Below are 16,490 nucleotides of genomic sequence, written 5' to 3' on the forward strand. Positions count from 1 at the left end.
CATTCATACATATGCACACATACAATTTGCTTACAAAGAAAAAGAAAACATTGACATTTGTAACATTTCCAGCGATACATTTCTGTTGTATTGTCTGCTTTCAGTTCTATTTATTTCTTCCTAATGGAATATCAAGGCAGTTATGGATTCATTCAGTTGTTGTTTTCAGGGTTATATTTTACCTCATTGTCCCGTTGTCTGGCAGCATTGGCCCTATTCATGTCCTCAGCATCTCTGATACGGTCAAGAGATTCATCCAGTGATTCTTGAAGTTCTGACAACTTGGCATCATAGTCATCAAGCTGCTCTAATACAACAGGAAACAGTGACCTTGTGTCATTGTGGAGACGTTGCCAATTTTCAGCGAGGGACAACACTGAGAAAAATTACAATAAGAAACTAAGTTTATTTCTTCTATTTTTATCTAGAGTTTAGAAAAATATTCAACATGCAGTGTTTTTTCAAGAATCCTCTACAATGCAAAGACTTGATGATTGAGTCCTTGAAGTTGGGTATATTAGACAATTGAATTCAGGATCTTTTGCATATGCAGATATTGTGATAAGTCATTTTCAGTCAGACCCCCTGGATATTTTATGCCTGTCGTAATGATAGAGACCAGGCTTGGATTCTTCCCTGGCTCAATTTCAAGATTCATATAGCTGATCCTGTCTATCCTTCATACCATTCCCAGATAAATTTTCTGATTCAATTTTTCTGGATTTTCTTGTGCCGTGCATCAACTCAATGTTTCAGTGGTTCTCTATTGCCTCCCAAGACTAACATTTTGTTTGGGACTAGAGGTCTGGATTCATCACTTTACTAAACTTTGGGACATTAGGTCATTAAATCTGTCTGAGCCTCAGTTTACTCATTAGTAGGGAATAATAATACCTGTTCTGGAAATTTTTTAAGGCTTGTATAGAACAAATAAGATATGCATGTATGTTCATAAAGTAACTTGTCAACTTTAAACATTATATAAGTGTTAGTTATAGTTGAAGTAATAATGGTACTTGGAAGGGTTAGAATACTTACACGATACTTAGCAAATAATTAGGAAGAACATAATTGTTCCATAACATTTATACTTGGATTTAGAAAAAGCTACTAAGTTTAGGATTTGAATATTTCTTCTATTTAGGTTATTATTTTTACATGGAAAGTAATCCCCCTTTAAAATATGCTAGTTACTTATACTCTGTCAACTATTCATCATACTTATTTAATTTTATGGAGAAATAAGAATTATTGTGATTTTCACTGAAATTATAGAGAGTTAGTTGACTAGCAACCCACTGCAAAGAAGAGCTAAAACAATGCTATTAGCCATGTTTTCTGTTTTTGGTTCGACTTTATTTAGCTTTTTTTCCCTTCCAATTTAGCAGCAAAAGCTTACTTCTTATGTCACGTTCTAACCATCAAGATTTTGCTATGTAATAGAGAATCTTTGAAGAGAACTATATTATTATTTGTATAAAATAAGATTGGTGTAAATACTTAGTGGGATAGTTTGATAAAGTAGAAGGGAAACAGATTTGGATCAGGAAATCTGGGCTCAAAACTTGGTTTTCTGACCATAGTTATGTGCCATTGGGCTAGTCATGTTGATCTCAAGTCTCTGTTTCATTTTCTGTGTAATAGGAATATTAGTTTTTATACTATTTATTTTTAAGGAATGTTATAAAAATGCAAAGCTTAAGTACAATATGAGTTATTACTTGTAAACCTTAAACACTATATATAAATAAAAACTTATTGCTCCTCTTCAAAAAATACATTCACATGCTGTCTACCTGTTTCTGTTCAAGCATTTTAAAAATGAATTGTGTTTTATCCCACTCATACATTGCATTTTATCTTACCACTTAAAATGTGGACAACAGATACACTTACATTACTAAATCAAAGAAGGTATTCTCTATGTACTTATGAAATTTGATAGATACATTCACTGGTTAATATATATATATATATACATATATATGTATATATATATATATAGTCTGAGGAAAGCAAGAAAAGTTCCTTCTAAATGGAAGTCCCTAGGGCAGCTAGGTGGCATAGTGGATAAAGCACTGGCCCTGAAGTCAGGAGTACCTGGGTTCAAATCTGGTCTCAGACACTTAATAATTACATAGCTGTGTGGCCTCGGGCAAGCCACTTAACCCCACCAAAAAAAAACCCTAAAAAAAAATGGAAGTCCCAGACCTAATTGCTGGTGAAGATTTCATCATGAGACTTGGTAAACTGAAACCATTACATACTTTGATTTGTCTGAGTATGTTGACCATATGTACTCTATATTATTACTTATGTCTAAAGTTTCCAAGGGGCCCTAAAATCCAATTCAGAGGCCATTTTCCCTTTAACTGATTATCTAAGTAGTAATGGTGTTTCTGTTCTCACGCAAGCAGATGACAGACACTGGACTTGGGGGTTAGGAAACCCAAGCTTCAAACTCTGTCTCAGACATGAGTTGCATGACTCTGGGCAAGTCACTTAACTGTTTCCTTCCTCAGTTTCCTCAACTGTAAAATGACACTTGTGTTAGGACCAGTAAGATAGTATTTGTTAAGAGCTTAGTAAGCAACTGGCACATAGTAGGTGCTTAATAAATCTTCCCTTCCCCTCCTACTTCACATCTCATATTCCATGGAAGGGGCCTTAGAAGCTATCTAGTTTAATGAGAGAACTGAGGCTGGCAGTATGTAAAGGAGAATGTTTGGAAACAGAATATGTCCATCAATTATGTTAAATGACTTGTTCAAAAATCACAAGGATAGTATCACAAGCACTTGAATACAGATTTTTCTGATAATAAAGCAAGCATACTTATTACCCTATCACACTTTTTTGTGTATAATTAATATATATATATATGTGTGTGTGTGTGTATATGTCCATATAGATGAGATATCCATAGATGCAACATTTTATATATTATATATATATATATATATATATATGGAACATTTTATATATGCAACATTTTATATATATTCGTATATATATGCAACATTTAATATATATTTGTATATATGCAACATTTTATATATATGCAACATTATATATAACATTTTATATATAAAATTTGTATATATGTGACATTTTACATATATGCAACATTTTCTATACATATGCAACATTTTATACATATGCAACATTATATATATTTGTATATATATGCAGCATTTTATATATATACATTTTATATATGTGTATATAAATGTAACATTTTATATACATATACTAGTGTATATATGCAACATTATATATATAATAGTATATATGTGCAATATTTTATACATATATTTGTATATATATGCAACATTTATATATATATTTGTATATATGCAACAATTTTATATATATACATTTTATATGTATGTATATAAATGCAACATTTTATATATATTAGTGTATATATGAAACATTTTATATATTTGTATGTATATATGGAACATTTTATATATATACAACATTTTATATATATATTAGTGTATATATGTACAACATTTTGCACATATATTTGTATATATACAACATTTATATATTTGCATATATGCAACAATTATATATACATAACATTTTATATATGTTTATATGCAGCATTTTACATATATAAGTGTATATATGTGCGACATTTTATATATATTTGTGTATATATATGCAACATTTATATATATTTGTATATATATGCAACATTTTATGTATATTAGTGTATATATGTGCAACATTTTGCATATATTTATATATGCAACTTTTATATATGTGTATATATGCAACATTTTATATATATTAGTGTATATATATGCAACATTTTATATATATTTGTATATACATATGCAACAATTTCATATGTATGTACAACATTTTATATATGTATAACATTATATATATGAATGTTTGTATGTAGGTGTATGCTTATATTAGAGATATTTACAAATAGTTGCAACATTTTATATACATGTGCATTTGCATACAGATTTGTGGATCTCTCCATTCTCCTCCCTACAGGATTGTTAGCTCCTGGAAACTTGTCTTCGGTAAACTTTGGACCTCCCTCCCACAGTGCTTCCTGTGATGTTTTGTAGTCCTATGTAAGCACTTCCTAATTGTTTGAATTGGATCGAACAGAGATGATTAGCAGCCAGGCAAAACTATTTCTGGTTCTACTGCATCAGTGACAAGTGACCATTACAAGCAGTGGGAGAAGTAGTACCCATCATTCTGGCTTGGAATGCCAGAGTTTAGGTATTTTTGCCTTGGAAGCTACCTCTGCTCTAGGACAGGCCAACAGTTGGGCTCAAGGAGGGGCACTCAGAGATTTCAAAACCTACACTCTTGTGCTTCATCAGCTTCTTCATCTACAAGCTCTTGTTGAAGGACAAAGGGCTTTCGGTGTCTAATTTCTTCCAGCATGTCTTCTGCTACCGCAAGTTTTTCAGAGATTTCATTTGGACTGAGATCCTGCTCAACTCCATAATATAGCATCTTGCTGTTGATCTCTGAAAGAAAGAACAGATGTTCATTTTGAATGGAGAGAAAAGCAGCAGGGAAATCTTGCCTAGCTATTTTTGAATTGTGCTGTAGGAGTGCCAAAAGACAACTGAGATTGTAAATGATGGCCAGAGCCAATGGATGAGAGCTTGATCCTGTTCCAACGCCTTTGTGAGGGACAGCCATATAGCAAATCATACTATTTGGAAAGGACCTCAGTGAATACAACTCATATGACTAGGAGTCCCCTTTTTAGCATTCCCTGATAAGATATCATCCAGCTAAGCAGTAAGACCTCCAAAAGTGTGAAATAAGTCATCTCTTTGGACAACCTCTTTTAAAATAAAAATTGCTCATACTAGAATTAAACAGGACATAGCCTGGTTATTTAGCAAAATAATGGAATAAAAGTGGATCCAGTATGGCCCAAGGATAGAGAGAATCAAAACAGAGTTAGTACTCTTTCCAAATTCAATCATGGTATTTCCAGACTGGAATTGAAAGAATGAAAAATTTGCATGGTGTCTATCTACTGTTTTTCTGCAGTGGGCCAAGACTGCTAATATTTAAGATACATTAATCAGTGCTAATCAGGACTTTCTGTGAAATACAAATATATGGAAAAATATTCTGATGGGCTATGTGTAATTTATGTGGTGTCTCTCTACACTCCAATCTACCCTCTATTCAGTTGCCAAATTGATATTCCTAAAGTACCTCTGATCTTCATTTATTACTTCCCTGCTCAAGAAGCTCTCAGGGTTTCCTTTACTTTTAGATGAAAATATAAATTTATCTGCTTGTCACTTAAAGGACCTCATAATCTGACTGGTGTTTGCCTATTTCCTCATCTGTAAAAGGGGATGGTACTATCATCTATCTCCCAGGGTGGTTTTGGGACTCAAATGAAATAATATTTGTAATGTGTTCAGCCTATTTTCAGGCTAATTACATACTATATTCAAAGCTGTATTCATATTGGCTATTTGCTCTTCTCTATACATGATATTTCATTTTCCACTTTCAGGCCTTTACATAGGCTGTCCCCCATGACCTTTCTTCCTCTGCCTCTTGGGACCCCTACCTCCCTTATCCACTCAGTTCTGTTGTAGTACCATTTCCATTAGGAGATTTTCCTTGATTATTCCAGTTGTCACCACTACATTTCAAAATCATTATACATATACTTTAAGTGTGAATATTCCATTTCTCCCTAGCAGATTATAGAGAAAAATCTTTTTTCAAACATGGGTTTGGACTAGAATGCTTCTAAGGTAATTCGAGACAGCCTAGATAGTACACTAGATAGAGTGGTGAGCTTAGTCAGTCAGTAGTCTAAAACCACTCATTACACACTTACTGTTTACTAGGTATCTCTTTTAAGTGCTTAGGAAGATCTGACTTCAAATCTTGCCGCAGACATATACTGACTCTGGGAAAGTCACTTGATTTCTCTGAGCCTTATTCCTCATCTATAAAATGAAGGGATTGATTAGTCTTGAAGATTCTTTCCAGTTTTAGATTTATGATCCTTCTAGTTCTGACATTCTGAGTGATTTGAACTGCTCCCTAGAGACCAAGAGTCTTGGCAGAAAATTTCAGAACCCTAGAATGATTGAACTGAAAAGGACCTTAGAGGTCAACAAATCCAGGTCTTTCATTTTTATAGATGAATAACTCAAACTTTACAAAGATTAAATAACATTATCAGGGTCACATAAATGGTTAATGTCAGACTTAACTTGACTCCCTAACCAACCCGCTGACTAGTACATTATGCTCTGTGATTACTACATCTTTCTAGAATAGATATCAGGGAAAGTTATTTTACCTTCAAAGCATAAATAAAAAGGTCTCTGGACTTTATTATGATAGATGTGGTTAGCAAGGATGATGGGTAAACAAACACTGCAGTCCCATAAATCAGCTTTAGATCGGGGAACTGGGCTGGATGTGAATAATAGCTCACATATCCCCACCAGTTATTTTATAGACTGTTAGTCACAAGGAATGTCACTATGGATGCCATAAAGCATTCATATATACTGGAGGAGGGAAAGAAAAATAGATAGAGAGGCTTTTACTGCAAGAAGGGTTGCTTAGAAAGCTATGAGAATATAAGGAAATATCGGACCACAGAGACTGTTGGTTTTGTTGTTTAGTGGTGTCTGACTCTTTGTGACTTCATTTGGGGTTTTCTTGGTAAAGATACTAGAGTGGGTTATTTCCTTCTCTGGCTTATTTTATAGATGAAGAAACTGAGGCAAACAGGGTTAAATGACTTGCCCAGAGTCATACAGCTCTCTGAAATTGTATTTGAACTCAGGTCTTCTTGACTCCAGGCCCAGAGATCCATCCTTTCCCCTGCTTTCCCCACTCCCTATTTAGTTACCCCCACCTATTTTTGTGTATCTTAAACTACACTCTTTCAATCCAAAAATTGAGAAGTATTTTTTAAGTGCTTTGCTTTGGGTCAGGTACTGTGACTAGGAATTTAAACAACTGTTCTTGAAGAACGTATGCATATTATACACACATATTCTAATGAAAGAGACACCATAATCACAAATAAATCTATGCAGAATAAATACAAAACTGGAAGTGGTGAGAAAGACATCAAATGGAAGGTGAGATTTGAGTTGAAGTGTGAATTCTTTAAGGGATTCTAGGAAACAGGGGTGGAAGAAATTGGAGGAGAGCCATATCGAAACCATAGAGAAAGAGCAATAGCAGGAAGGCTCATATGCCTGGATTGTAAAAGAGAAAAATATATTAGGATCCTAGAAAGGTGGTTGGGGTTATGTTGCTAAGAGAAATAGATGAGTTTATATTTGAAATGAGGAAGTAGGGAATTCATAGAGCAAGGTTGTGACATTATCAAACCTTCACTTTAGGTGAATCACTTTGACAATAGTGTTGGAGGTCAGTTTGGAGAGAGGAGAGACAAGTCAAGGAGAGAGGCTATTGCAATAGTCCAAATGATAAGGGCCTTCATTTAGTTTATGTTTGGACCAAATTACTAGCTAACCCCAAAACATCTTCTTTTCTCTGAATTTTTTTTGTTTTTAGTTTTTTTGCAAGGCAATGGGGTTAAGTGGCTTGCTCAAGGCTGCACAGCTAGGTAATTATTAAGTGTCTGAGGTCGGATTTGAGCTCAGGTACTCCTGACCCCAGGGCTGGCGCTCTATCCACTGCGGCACCTAGCTACTCCATTCTCTGAATTTTTAATGGATTATTAATTACTTTAAAACATTGTGAAGAATAAACCCCACAAGTTTTCACTATGAATATAAAAGTGATAGAGAATTTGTAGGAGAGGTTTCAAATACCTATTTTGTTTAAAAAAAAAAGAAAGGTATCAAAGGAAATGTAACAAATGTTTTAATTGTAGCTTGTTTTATCCATTGGACTGAAATGTGTCCTTTGATATCTTGGAATAAAGAAAATAATCTATTATTGTTTTTTACTTCTATTTACTTTGAGATGTACATTCTTTTTTCCCCCTCTTCTTTGTATAGGAAAAGAATAATTCTGGAAAATATGAAAAGAATCTCCAATGACCAGAAAATGACCTTTTTTTTCTTAGTCAATACTAATATTCTTTCCTGGCACTAACATACGTTGGAGGTAAAAGAATACTTTCAAAGAGTAACTGAATTTTAGAATTAGAAGGTAATAATAATTAATTATGAGAACAAGAACAACAACAGCAACAATAATGGTTTCCATTTATATCAGGGGTGGGGAACATCTGACCTGCAGGCTCGCAAAATCATTTGATTTGCTGTTGCCATGGCAACTGCAGACAGGACTGGGAATTCAATAAATGTAGGAGCTTTATAGGGGTGAATTAATTAAATGGTTGACCAAATATAGCAGGCTAATTTTTAAACTGATAATTTTGTATGACTTGTGAGTGATGCTATAAATGTTCAAATGATTTTTGAAAGGAAAACGATTCCCTACCCCTGATTTACTTACCAGATGCTAGGTATGGTAGCTAGATGGGACAGTGGATAGAGCTCTGGGCTTGAAATCAGGAAGACTCATCTTCCTGAGTTCTATTCTATCCTCAGACATTTTACTGCCCAGGGTGACCCCTGTTTGCCTCAGTTTCTTCATCTACAAAATGACCTGGAGCAGGATATTACAAACCTGTCCAATCAATTCGCCAAGAAAATTCCAAATGGGGCCATGAAGAGTCAGACATGAATGAAATGAATGGACAATAGAACAATGTGCAGGCTAAGTGCTTTAAAATTATTATCTCATTTTGATCCTTATAACAACCTTGTGAAATAAATGCTACTGTTATCCCTAATTTATGATTGAGGAAACTGAGTCCAACAGAGGTTCAGTGATGTGCCAAGTCACACATTAGTGTCTGTGACTTTATCTGAATTCATCACTTCCTGACTTTTGGCTCTCTATCTACTTGGTAACCTAAGCAGGTAGTTCATTGGTGTAGTGGATAGAGCTCAGTTTCTGGAATCAGGGGGACATGAGTTCAAATTCGACCTCAGATGCTTGACACTTACTAGCTGTGTGATCTTGGGCATTCCTGATTGTCTCGCATCCATGACCACCTCCAGTCGTCCTGATTCATATCTGGTTGTGGCATCATCTCCCTCTTCTAATCTGCCTTAATGATCATCTACTCTAATCCAACCATGAAAAAAAATCCTTGTTCTCATGATTTATTCAGGTTAATATGAGAATAAGGAAAACTATGATGGGAGGAGGAAATACTCACGACACTTTATGATACAAGTACTTTCTGTAAGATTGGGGAAAGTTTGAGTTTGCTGTCTTCTTTGCCCCAAGTGTCAACCATCTTGTTAAGAGTTTATGATGGCTGCATTAGCCAATGTCCTTCCATTGACTATAGGCAATGTTTTATCTGGAGATGTTGAAGGGGGATGGGCTACTTTTCCTCAACCTCTGCTCTTCTGAGATACCAAGGCATGTAATTTCCTCTCCTGGGAAAGCATTCCATTTCTCTGCACTAACTGAAAAGCAAAGCATTCTGAACATTTTTTCCCTGAAAATCATCAGCTATTAAATAAGGATTTATGTCCTAAAGGAATCAGATTTGAACTTGAGATTTTATTGCTTTAGAGGCTAGATTTGGGCTAGATGTTTAGATTTTCCTTGATTTTCATTTTCTTCCTAGCAATGGGGCAGTTAGGATTTTGTAGATGATGGGTGCAGCTTTGAGAAACTGGGAACAGTTTTATCTAAACAGTCTTATCTAAAACATACCTTCTCATATAACTCTCCTCATATTTTCCCAGTTGATTTATTGATTTTTCTCAATTTGTACTTTTCATTTTTTTCCTCCCTTATTTTTCTTTCTAGTGGAAAAGTAGAAATTTAGTATAATTCCATTCTGCAATAACTTGGCAGGAATCCTTTGTATGGGGAATAGAGTAAAGGAGTTCTCTGTATGGAATATAGGTTAAGAGATGCAAGGGAAGGTACTTACTATCTCACTGTCAGGGTTAAGTTTCAATATTGTAGACATGTGTAATTGATTTTTTGCTTCTGTGAAAAGAACTTTTATATTTTAGATTTAACTTTAATAGATGTCTCAGCAGGAAAGATTATTAGGGGAAAACCTTAGATTGGAAGGAAGGCTGATGTTCTGACCTAGGGGTGTACTGGAACCCATAACCCATGAGCACTGTAAAGTCAATTGATAAATTTTCAGAGTAAGCATTTGAACCTCAGAAATAAGCAAACAGTACAAATCAAGGCTTAATTCATTGCTTTAGTGATTGTCTAGACTTAAGAAAATGATGGTGAAAATGTGAATAATGCAGATTAAATTTTAAAGTTATCAGTAGTACCTCTTCCTTTCCAGAGAGCTGGATATTTGCCAGCATGCCCCTGCTTTGGTCCCATTATGCTCTTTTTTTTTTTAAAAGGGCAATTTTCAACAAAGTATTGAATTATTTTTTGTTAGATAAGTTCAGAGTGTGTTATTGATACAGCAATATTATTCTACTGGAAGATATTTACCTTGGATCTTATCCCTCATCTGGTGGGCTTCTTCTACAAGCTGAGTTGCATAGTTAATAGTATCCATGGTTTCCTTCTGAACCAGCTGACTTTTTTTTGAGGCTTGATTTTCCTATGAATAATCCATATAAACAAAAAATTAAATTTGTGAGTATGGACTGTGTGTGTGTGTGTGTGTGTGTGTGTGTGTGTGTGTGTGTGATAAACATTTATTTCCCTGGAAAAGAGAAGTCCAATTAATATGTAAAATGATCTGAGAAGATATATTTAAAGTCTTTTCTGATGACCAATTTTAGAAACAGGAAGTGACTGAAAATGCGATCACATCTCTTTGAAATAAAGTGAAACCTTTTCCAACCCCTCTTAATTCTAGTGCTTTTCCTCTGTCAATTATTTCCTAATTATCCTGTATATTGTTTTGTTGTTCACTTGTTTTTCAGTTGTGTGTGATTCTTTGGGGTCCCATTTAGGTTTTTCCTGGCAAAGGTATTGGAGTAGTTTGCCATTTCCTTTCCCAGCTCATTTTGTAGGTGAGGAACTAAGGCAAGCAGGGTTAAATGATTTTTTTCAGGGTCATAAGCTAGTAGGTGTCTGAGGCCAGATTTGAACTGACAAAAATCAATCTTTCTGCTTCATTATTCTATTTATTGTTCCACCAGAGGTTCTGTATATAGCTTATTTGTATATATTTGTTTGCATATCCTCTTTATTAGATTTTGAATTCTACAAAGGTAGGGATTATCTTTTTCCACTTTTTATATTTCCCCCCACCAAGTTAGTAGATGTCTATCACATAGAAGATGGCTAATAAATGTTCACTCGTTAAATGTAACATCATTTTCCTCTTTGAATTTATGTCATACCTGCTGGCTGTCTGACATGTAGTCAGTCATATCCATCTATCAGTATATGGAATGAAAAGTTCAAAGTTCCAGAGAGAAGACTGTGATGAGGCGAGGCCAACTAATGATGGGTCAGGCTTGAGACCTGTCAAATGTCTATTGTTCCTGGGCAGTCCAATCAGCATTGTAACTGAATTACAGCAGAGATTTCAAGGATTATGCTCACTGGGATAAATACTGTTTTCAGTGAGTAATTCATTCCAATTCTATCAACATTGATGGTACTTGTGTACAAATAAATACTCAAGCAGATTTGGCTCCCAGTGAATAGAGCTCTCTTCTGAACAGTCAATTCCATTCCCTACACTTGGGATCTTATGTTCAAGAGCTTCAAAATATTATTTGTTAAAATCCAGAGTATGTGTGTATGTAGTATGGGAAGGGAGATGAAGTAGAACTCAGGAAATGAAAATCATTCAAGGCCTGAGTATTACTTTATGTTTTGTGCAGCGTATGAGTAGAAGGCAATCATTTACTTCTATTCTTTATTAGAAACACTGAGTCTTTGAAGGTATTAAAAAATTAGGTGAAGGGAGTCTTCAATCCAGTCTACTATTAACATTTTTTTCTTGATCTTCTGTGAAACAGAGTTGTACTTTCTAATATTAAACAAATGGCAGAACCTGAATGAGGTGGAAGATGAAGTCATCACTCTGGTATCCATAACAGTTAATATTTATATGAGAGACAGTAGAATAGATAGACAAGAGGCTTTGAAGTCAGGGAGATCTGGGTTCAAATTCTCCTTCTGATATATACTGACTGTATGACACTGGGTGAATCACTTAATATCTCAGCCAAATTCTTCTGGCCAAATTTCTAAAATTATGAATTGCTGATTAGCAGTGGTAGGAGTTTCCTTACTTGGGAATTACTTATAACAAGGATTGGGAAACTACTGAGGGCCAAGTTAACCTAATAACCTACCATCAGTTTTTGTACAGCAAAGAATGATTTTTACATTTTAAAATACAAAGACCTCTGCCTAATAGCAAAGACATCACAGGTTCTGTCCCCAGTTTATTTCCCATTGCTGATAAAGTCCTATATTTATGGTATCTCATCTGAGCCTCACAACAACTTTTGGAGGTAGATGCTAATATTATCCTCATTTTACAAATGGAGAAATAAGGGTCAGAGCCATAAAATCATGTGTTCATGTTCACACAGCTAGTAAGTAACAAAGGAGGGAATTAGAATCCAGGCATTTCTCAACTTTCTTCAGTTCTGTCCCTTTTTCCAGTATACTATGTTGCCTTTCATTGAGAAAAACATTGAACTCAACTTGTTGTCAAATGAAATGTTTGTCATAACCTTCATGGTTTGTTGTGGTAATGGCAGAATATTTTTCTATCATGTCTTTTTTTCCCCTAAAATCTTTTTTTTTGACTAATTTGCATTGACAAGTCATCTTTAATTTTATCATTTGATTCAAACTGAAATGGTGAAAAATGATTGCAATAATACATGGGTTAAGCCCTTCATGCAAGTAAATCTTTTCATTCACAAGAGGGCACTGCAACCTCTTTTTTCAGTAGTTAAGCATCAGTAGAAGATTAAAAAAATTACTTATCACTCATGATACAACATTTGAAGACAACAGATTTGGGGTTTACCTGAAAGGTATAATTATTGCATATAATATGTAGTGATGATTTATTTGAGTTGCCTTTATTTTTTGGGTCATTTCTTGATGATCATGTTGTAAAACCCAAGGAAAGGAAAAAGATTATAATAGAGCACTTAGTTGCCCTTAATGAGTTCATGAGATCCAGATAAACTAGTATTCTACAATTCTGAAAGAAGTGGCAAATGTGATTGCTATGCCATTGTCAATAACTTAGAAAGATTGTAGAGATTGAGAGAAATGATGCATGAATGGAGAAAGGCAAATGTTCAGATTTTCTTTTTTTTTTTGAAGGGAAGAGATTAGAGTGCTAACTATAGGTAATGATAGATAACTTCAATACCTGGCAACAATCTAGTCTTGTTACTAAAGAGATAGTTATCAAATACCTTGAAAGTAAGTGGTATAGATAAAACCACTGCAACCAATATCAAAAGAAATGTAGTAAACTGGGAAACAATCTTTACAACTAATGTTTCTGACAAAGGACTCATTTCTAAAATATACAGAGAACTGACTCATATTTAAAAAAAAAGACATTCCCCAGTTGACTAATGGTCAAAGGATATGCAAAGGCAATTTACAGATGAGGAGATCAAAGCAATCCACATTCATATGAAAAATTGCTCTAAATCATTACTTATTAGAGAAATGCAAATTAAAGCTTTTCTGAGGTACCACCTAACACCTCTCAGACTGACCAATATGACAAGAAAGGATAATGATCATTGTTGGAAGGGTTGTGGGAACTCTGGGACACTATTACATTGTTGGTGGAACTGTGAACTCATCCAACCTTTTTGGAGAGAAATTTGGAACTGTGCCCAAAAGGCAACAAAAATGCTTTGATCCACAATACCACTACTGGGTCTATATCATGAAGAGATTATGAAAAAGGGGAAAAACATCACTTGTACAAAAATATTCATAGCAGCCCTGTTTGTGGTGGTAAAGAATTGGAAATCCAGTAAATGTCCTTCAATTGGCGAATGGCTTAGCAAACTGTGGTATATGTATGTCCTGGAACACTATTGTTCTATTAGAAAACAGGAGGGATGGGAATTCAGGGAAGCCTGGAGGGATTTGCATGAACTGATGCTGAGTGAGATGAAGAGAACCAGAAAAATACTATATACTCTAACAGCAACATGGGAGTGATGATTAACCTTGATGGACAAACTTATTTCATCAGTGCAACAATAAGGGACAATTTGGGACTGTCTGCAATGGAGAATACTATTTGTATCCAGATAAAGAGCCGTGGAGTTTGAACAAAGTTCAAGGACTATTCTCTTTAATTTAGGGGAAAAAACCCTGCTATCTTATTGTCTGATCTTGTTATCTCTTATACTTTATGTTTCTTCTTTAAGGATATGATTTCTCTCTCATCACACTCAATTTGGATCAATGTATAACATGGAAACAATGTAAAAACTGATAAATTGCTTTATGTGGGGGTGTGGGGGGAGGGAAGTAAGATTGAGGGAAAAATTATAAAACTCAAACTAAATAAAATCTTTAATTAAAAAAAAGAAACTAAATGGTAATCACAAAGAGTTATAATGACTTCATCAAGAATAATTCATGCCAGATTGATTTCATCAACTTTTTTGTGGACTCAGTTATTAGGCTGGTAGATGACTTAAGTATAGTTGATATAGTTTACTTAGATTTTGAGCAAAGCATTTGACAGTATTTCATACTGTTTATTGTGAGAAAGATGGAGAGATATGGATTAGATATTATGACCATCAGATGGTATTTGAATGGCTGAGTCCTGAATGTTTGGGCCTGATTGTTCAGAGTGAATGTAAATAGAAGTTGTTTCTGTTTTGACTAGAAATCAGTGGGTCTTCCCCTCCCAGGTTGATTTTTTTTTTGACGAGATATAAAAGGCAATTCTTTGCCTCATTTCTTACCTAGCCTTAATCACTGAATGGGTATTGCCTCAGTCAAACTGAGACCTGGGACAGACCTAGGCTTAAAAAGGCCATCAGGGCCATCTCCAGTCTTCTTGATCTATATCTTGCCACTGTACTCAAGTGTGTCTAGAGGAGAAATGAGGCTGGAGGCTTTGAACTGTCCTCCCTCACTTAAATATAATTCATTGACAGTCATGGCATCACCTTCCTGATGTCATGGTCTTCTTTGAGAATGAAGGACAAATCATGAATGACTGGACCCAAAGAGTAGTCATTAATACTTTGGGATCAATTTAGATAGAGGTTGGAGCTTGATGCTGTGAAATTTAAAATATTCTATCAATGATTTGCCTCAAGGCAGAGATAGCAAGTTTATTAAGTTTTCTGGTGATAAAAAGATGAGAGATAACTGCCATACTGATTGAAAATCAAGATTCAAAAAGATCTGGATGAAGTTGAAGATGTAGCTAACAAAATTTTTTGTGGTTCTTGAAGAGGATCAATGTTATCACAAGGATGAAACAAATCTTATTGATTTGACCTTGGTCTCAAAGGATAAGAGACAATTGCAAAAAAGGTGAATTTAGTAGTGCTGACCAGAAATTGAAGGGGGAGGGGGGAAGCAAGCTGGTTTAGTACAAACTTAAAAAAAAAATTAACAATGACAGCTTTACATACATGCAATGAGTTGCCTTAAAGTAATTGTTTTTCATTTCCAGCATATGTTTAAGCAAAGTTTAGGATAACCACACATCAGTTAAATTGTAGAGGGAATCCTTATTCAGGTATGGTTAACCCCGCAAAACACATCTACCTGAGAGTTTGGGATGTTGTAATATGGAAGTGTTTTGCTTTACGAAAGCAAAAACAATCCAGAATTTCAACTAGAAATGCAGATGTGATTATTTATATTGCAAAAGAGGAATCTTTTATAAAAGAAGAGATACCAAAATGCCAGATTCTTCTAATGCCTATTAAGTATGATAATTCAAATATTAAATTATTTATATTTTTATTAAATTTACATAAAACAAGCTTATGGCTCTACCCTATTTAGTCTTTAAGAAGGTTAATGAATTAAAGGGGAAAGACCATCTGCTATAAAGGAAACATTCCATACCTTAGAAAGGGCCTTTGGCTAGAATAGTTCAATTGTACATGAAGAGGTCAATAATCTTTGCTAACATGGCAAGGTATGAGAGAAGGGAGAGAGGTACAGCAATGTGGAATTCAAAAACTTATAAAAAGATGAATGTTGAAAATTATCTTTGCATGTAATTGAAAAAATAAAATAAAATAATATTCAAAAAGAGTCAAAAAGATGGTGTATAAACAACTGCAAGGGAATAAACTACTTGTCCATCTTTGTACTCAGTCACTATCAGCATAAGACCCAAAAGAATTAAGGGGAACAGAACTAAATTATAATTAAAGATACAGTATCTAAAGCAATATACCACTGAGCCAGAAAGAACTATTTAACAAGACAGATTTTATCTTTGAGCTGAAGATGAC

General features: G+C 34.5%; 1 protein-coding gene across 3 annotated transcripts in view; it reads right to left on the reverse strand.

The window, feature by feature from the left end:
• The window catches only part of LAMA4 (laminin subunit alpha 4), a 177,433-nt gene that overhangs the window by 62,713 nt on the left and 98,230 nt on the right, over positions 1-16,490 (reverse strand). For all 3 annotated transcript variants that reach the window (XM_074187397.1, XM_074187396.1, XM_074187398.1), the window contains exons 9-11: positions 10,525-10,636; positions 4,344-4,511; positions 183-376 (exon numbers count right to left, since the gene is read on the reverse strand). In XM_074187397.1, coding sequence (XP_074043498.1) covers positions 183-376; positions 4,344-4,511; positions 10,525-10,636 — 474 coding nt within the window. The remainder of the gene's footprint in view (positions 1-182; positions 377-4,343; positions 4,512-10,524; positions 10,637-16,490) is intronic.

The sequence above is a fragment of the Macrotis lagotis genome, chromosome 5 (assembly GCF_037893015.1).
Source record: "Macrotis lagotis isolate mMagLag1 chromosome 5, bilby.v1.9.chrom.fasta, whole genome shotgun sequence".
Lineage (NCBI taxonomy): Eukaryota > Metazoa > Chordata > Mammalia > Peramelemorphia > Peramelidae > Macrotis > Macrotis lagotis.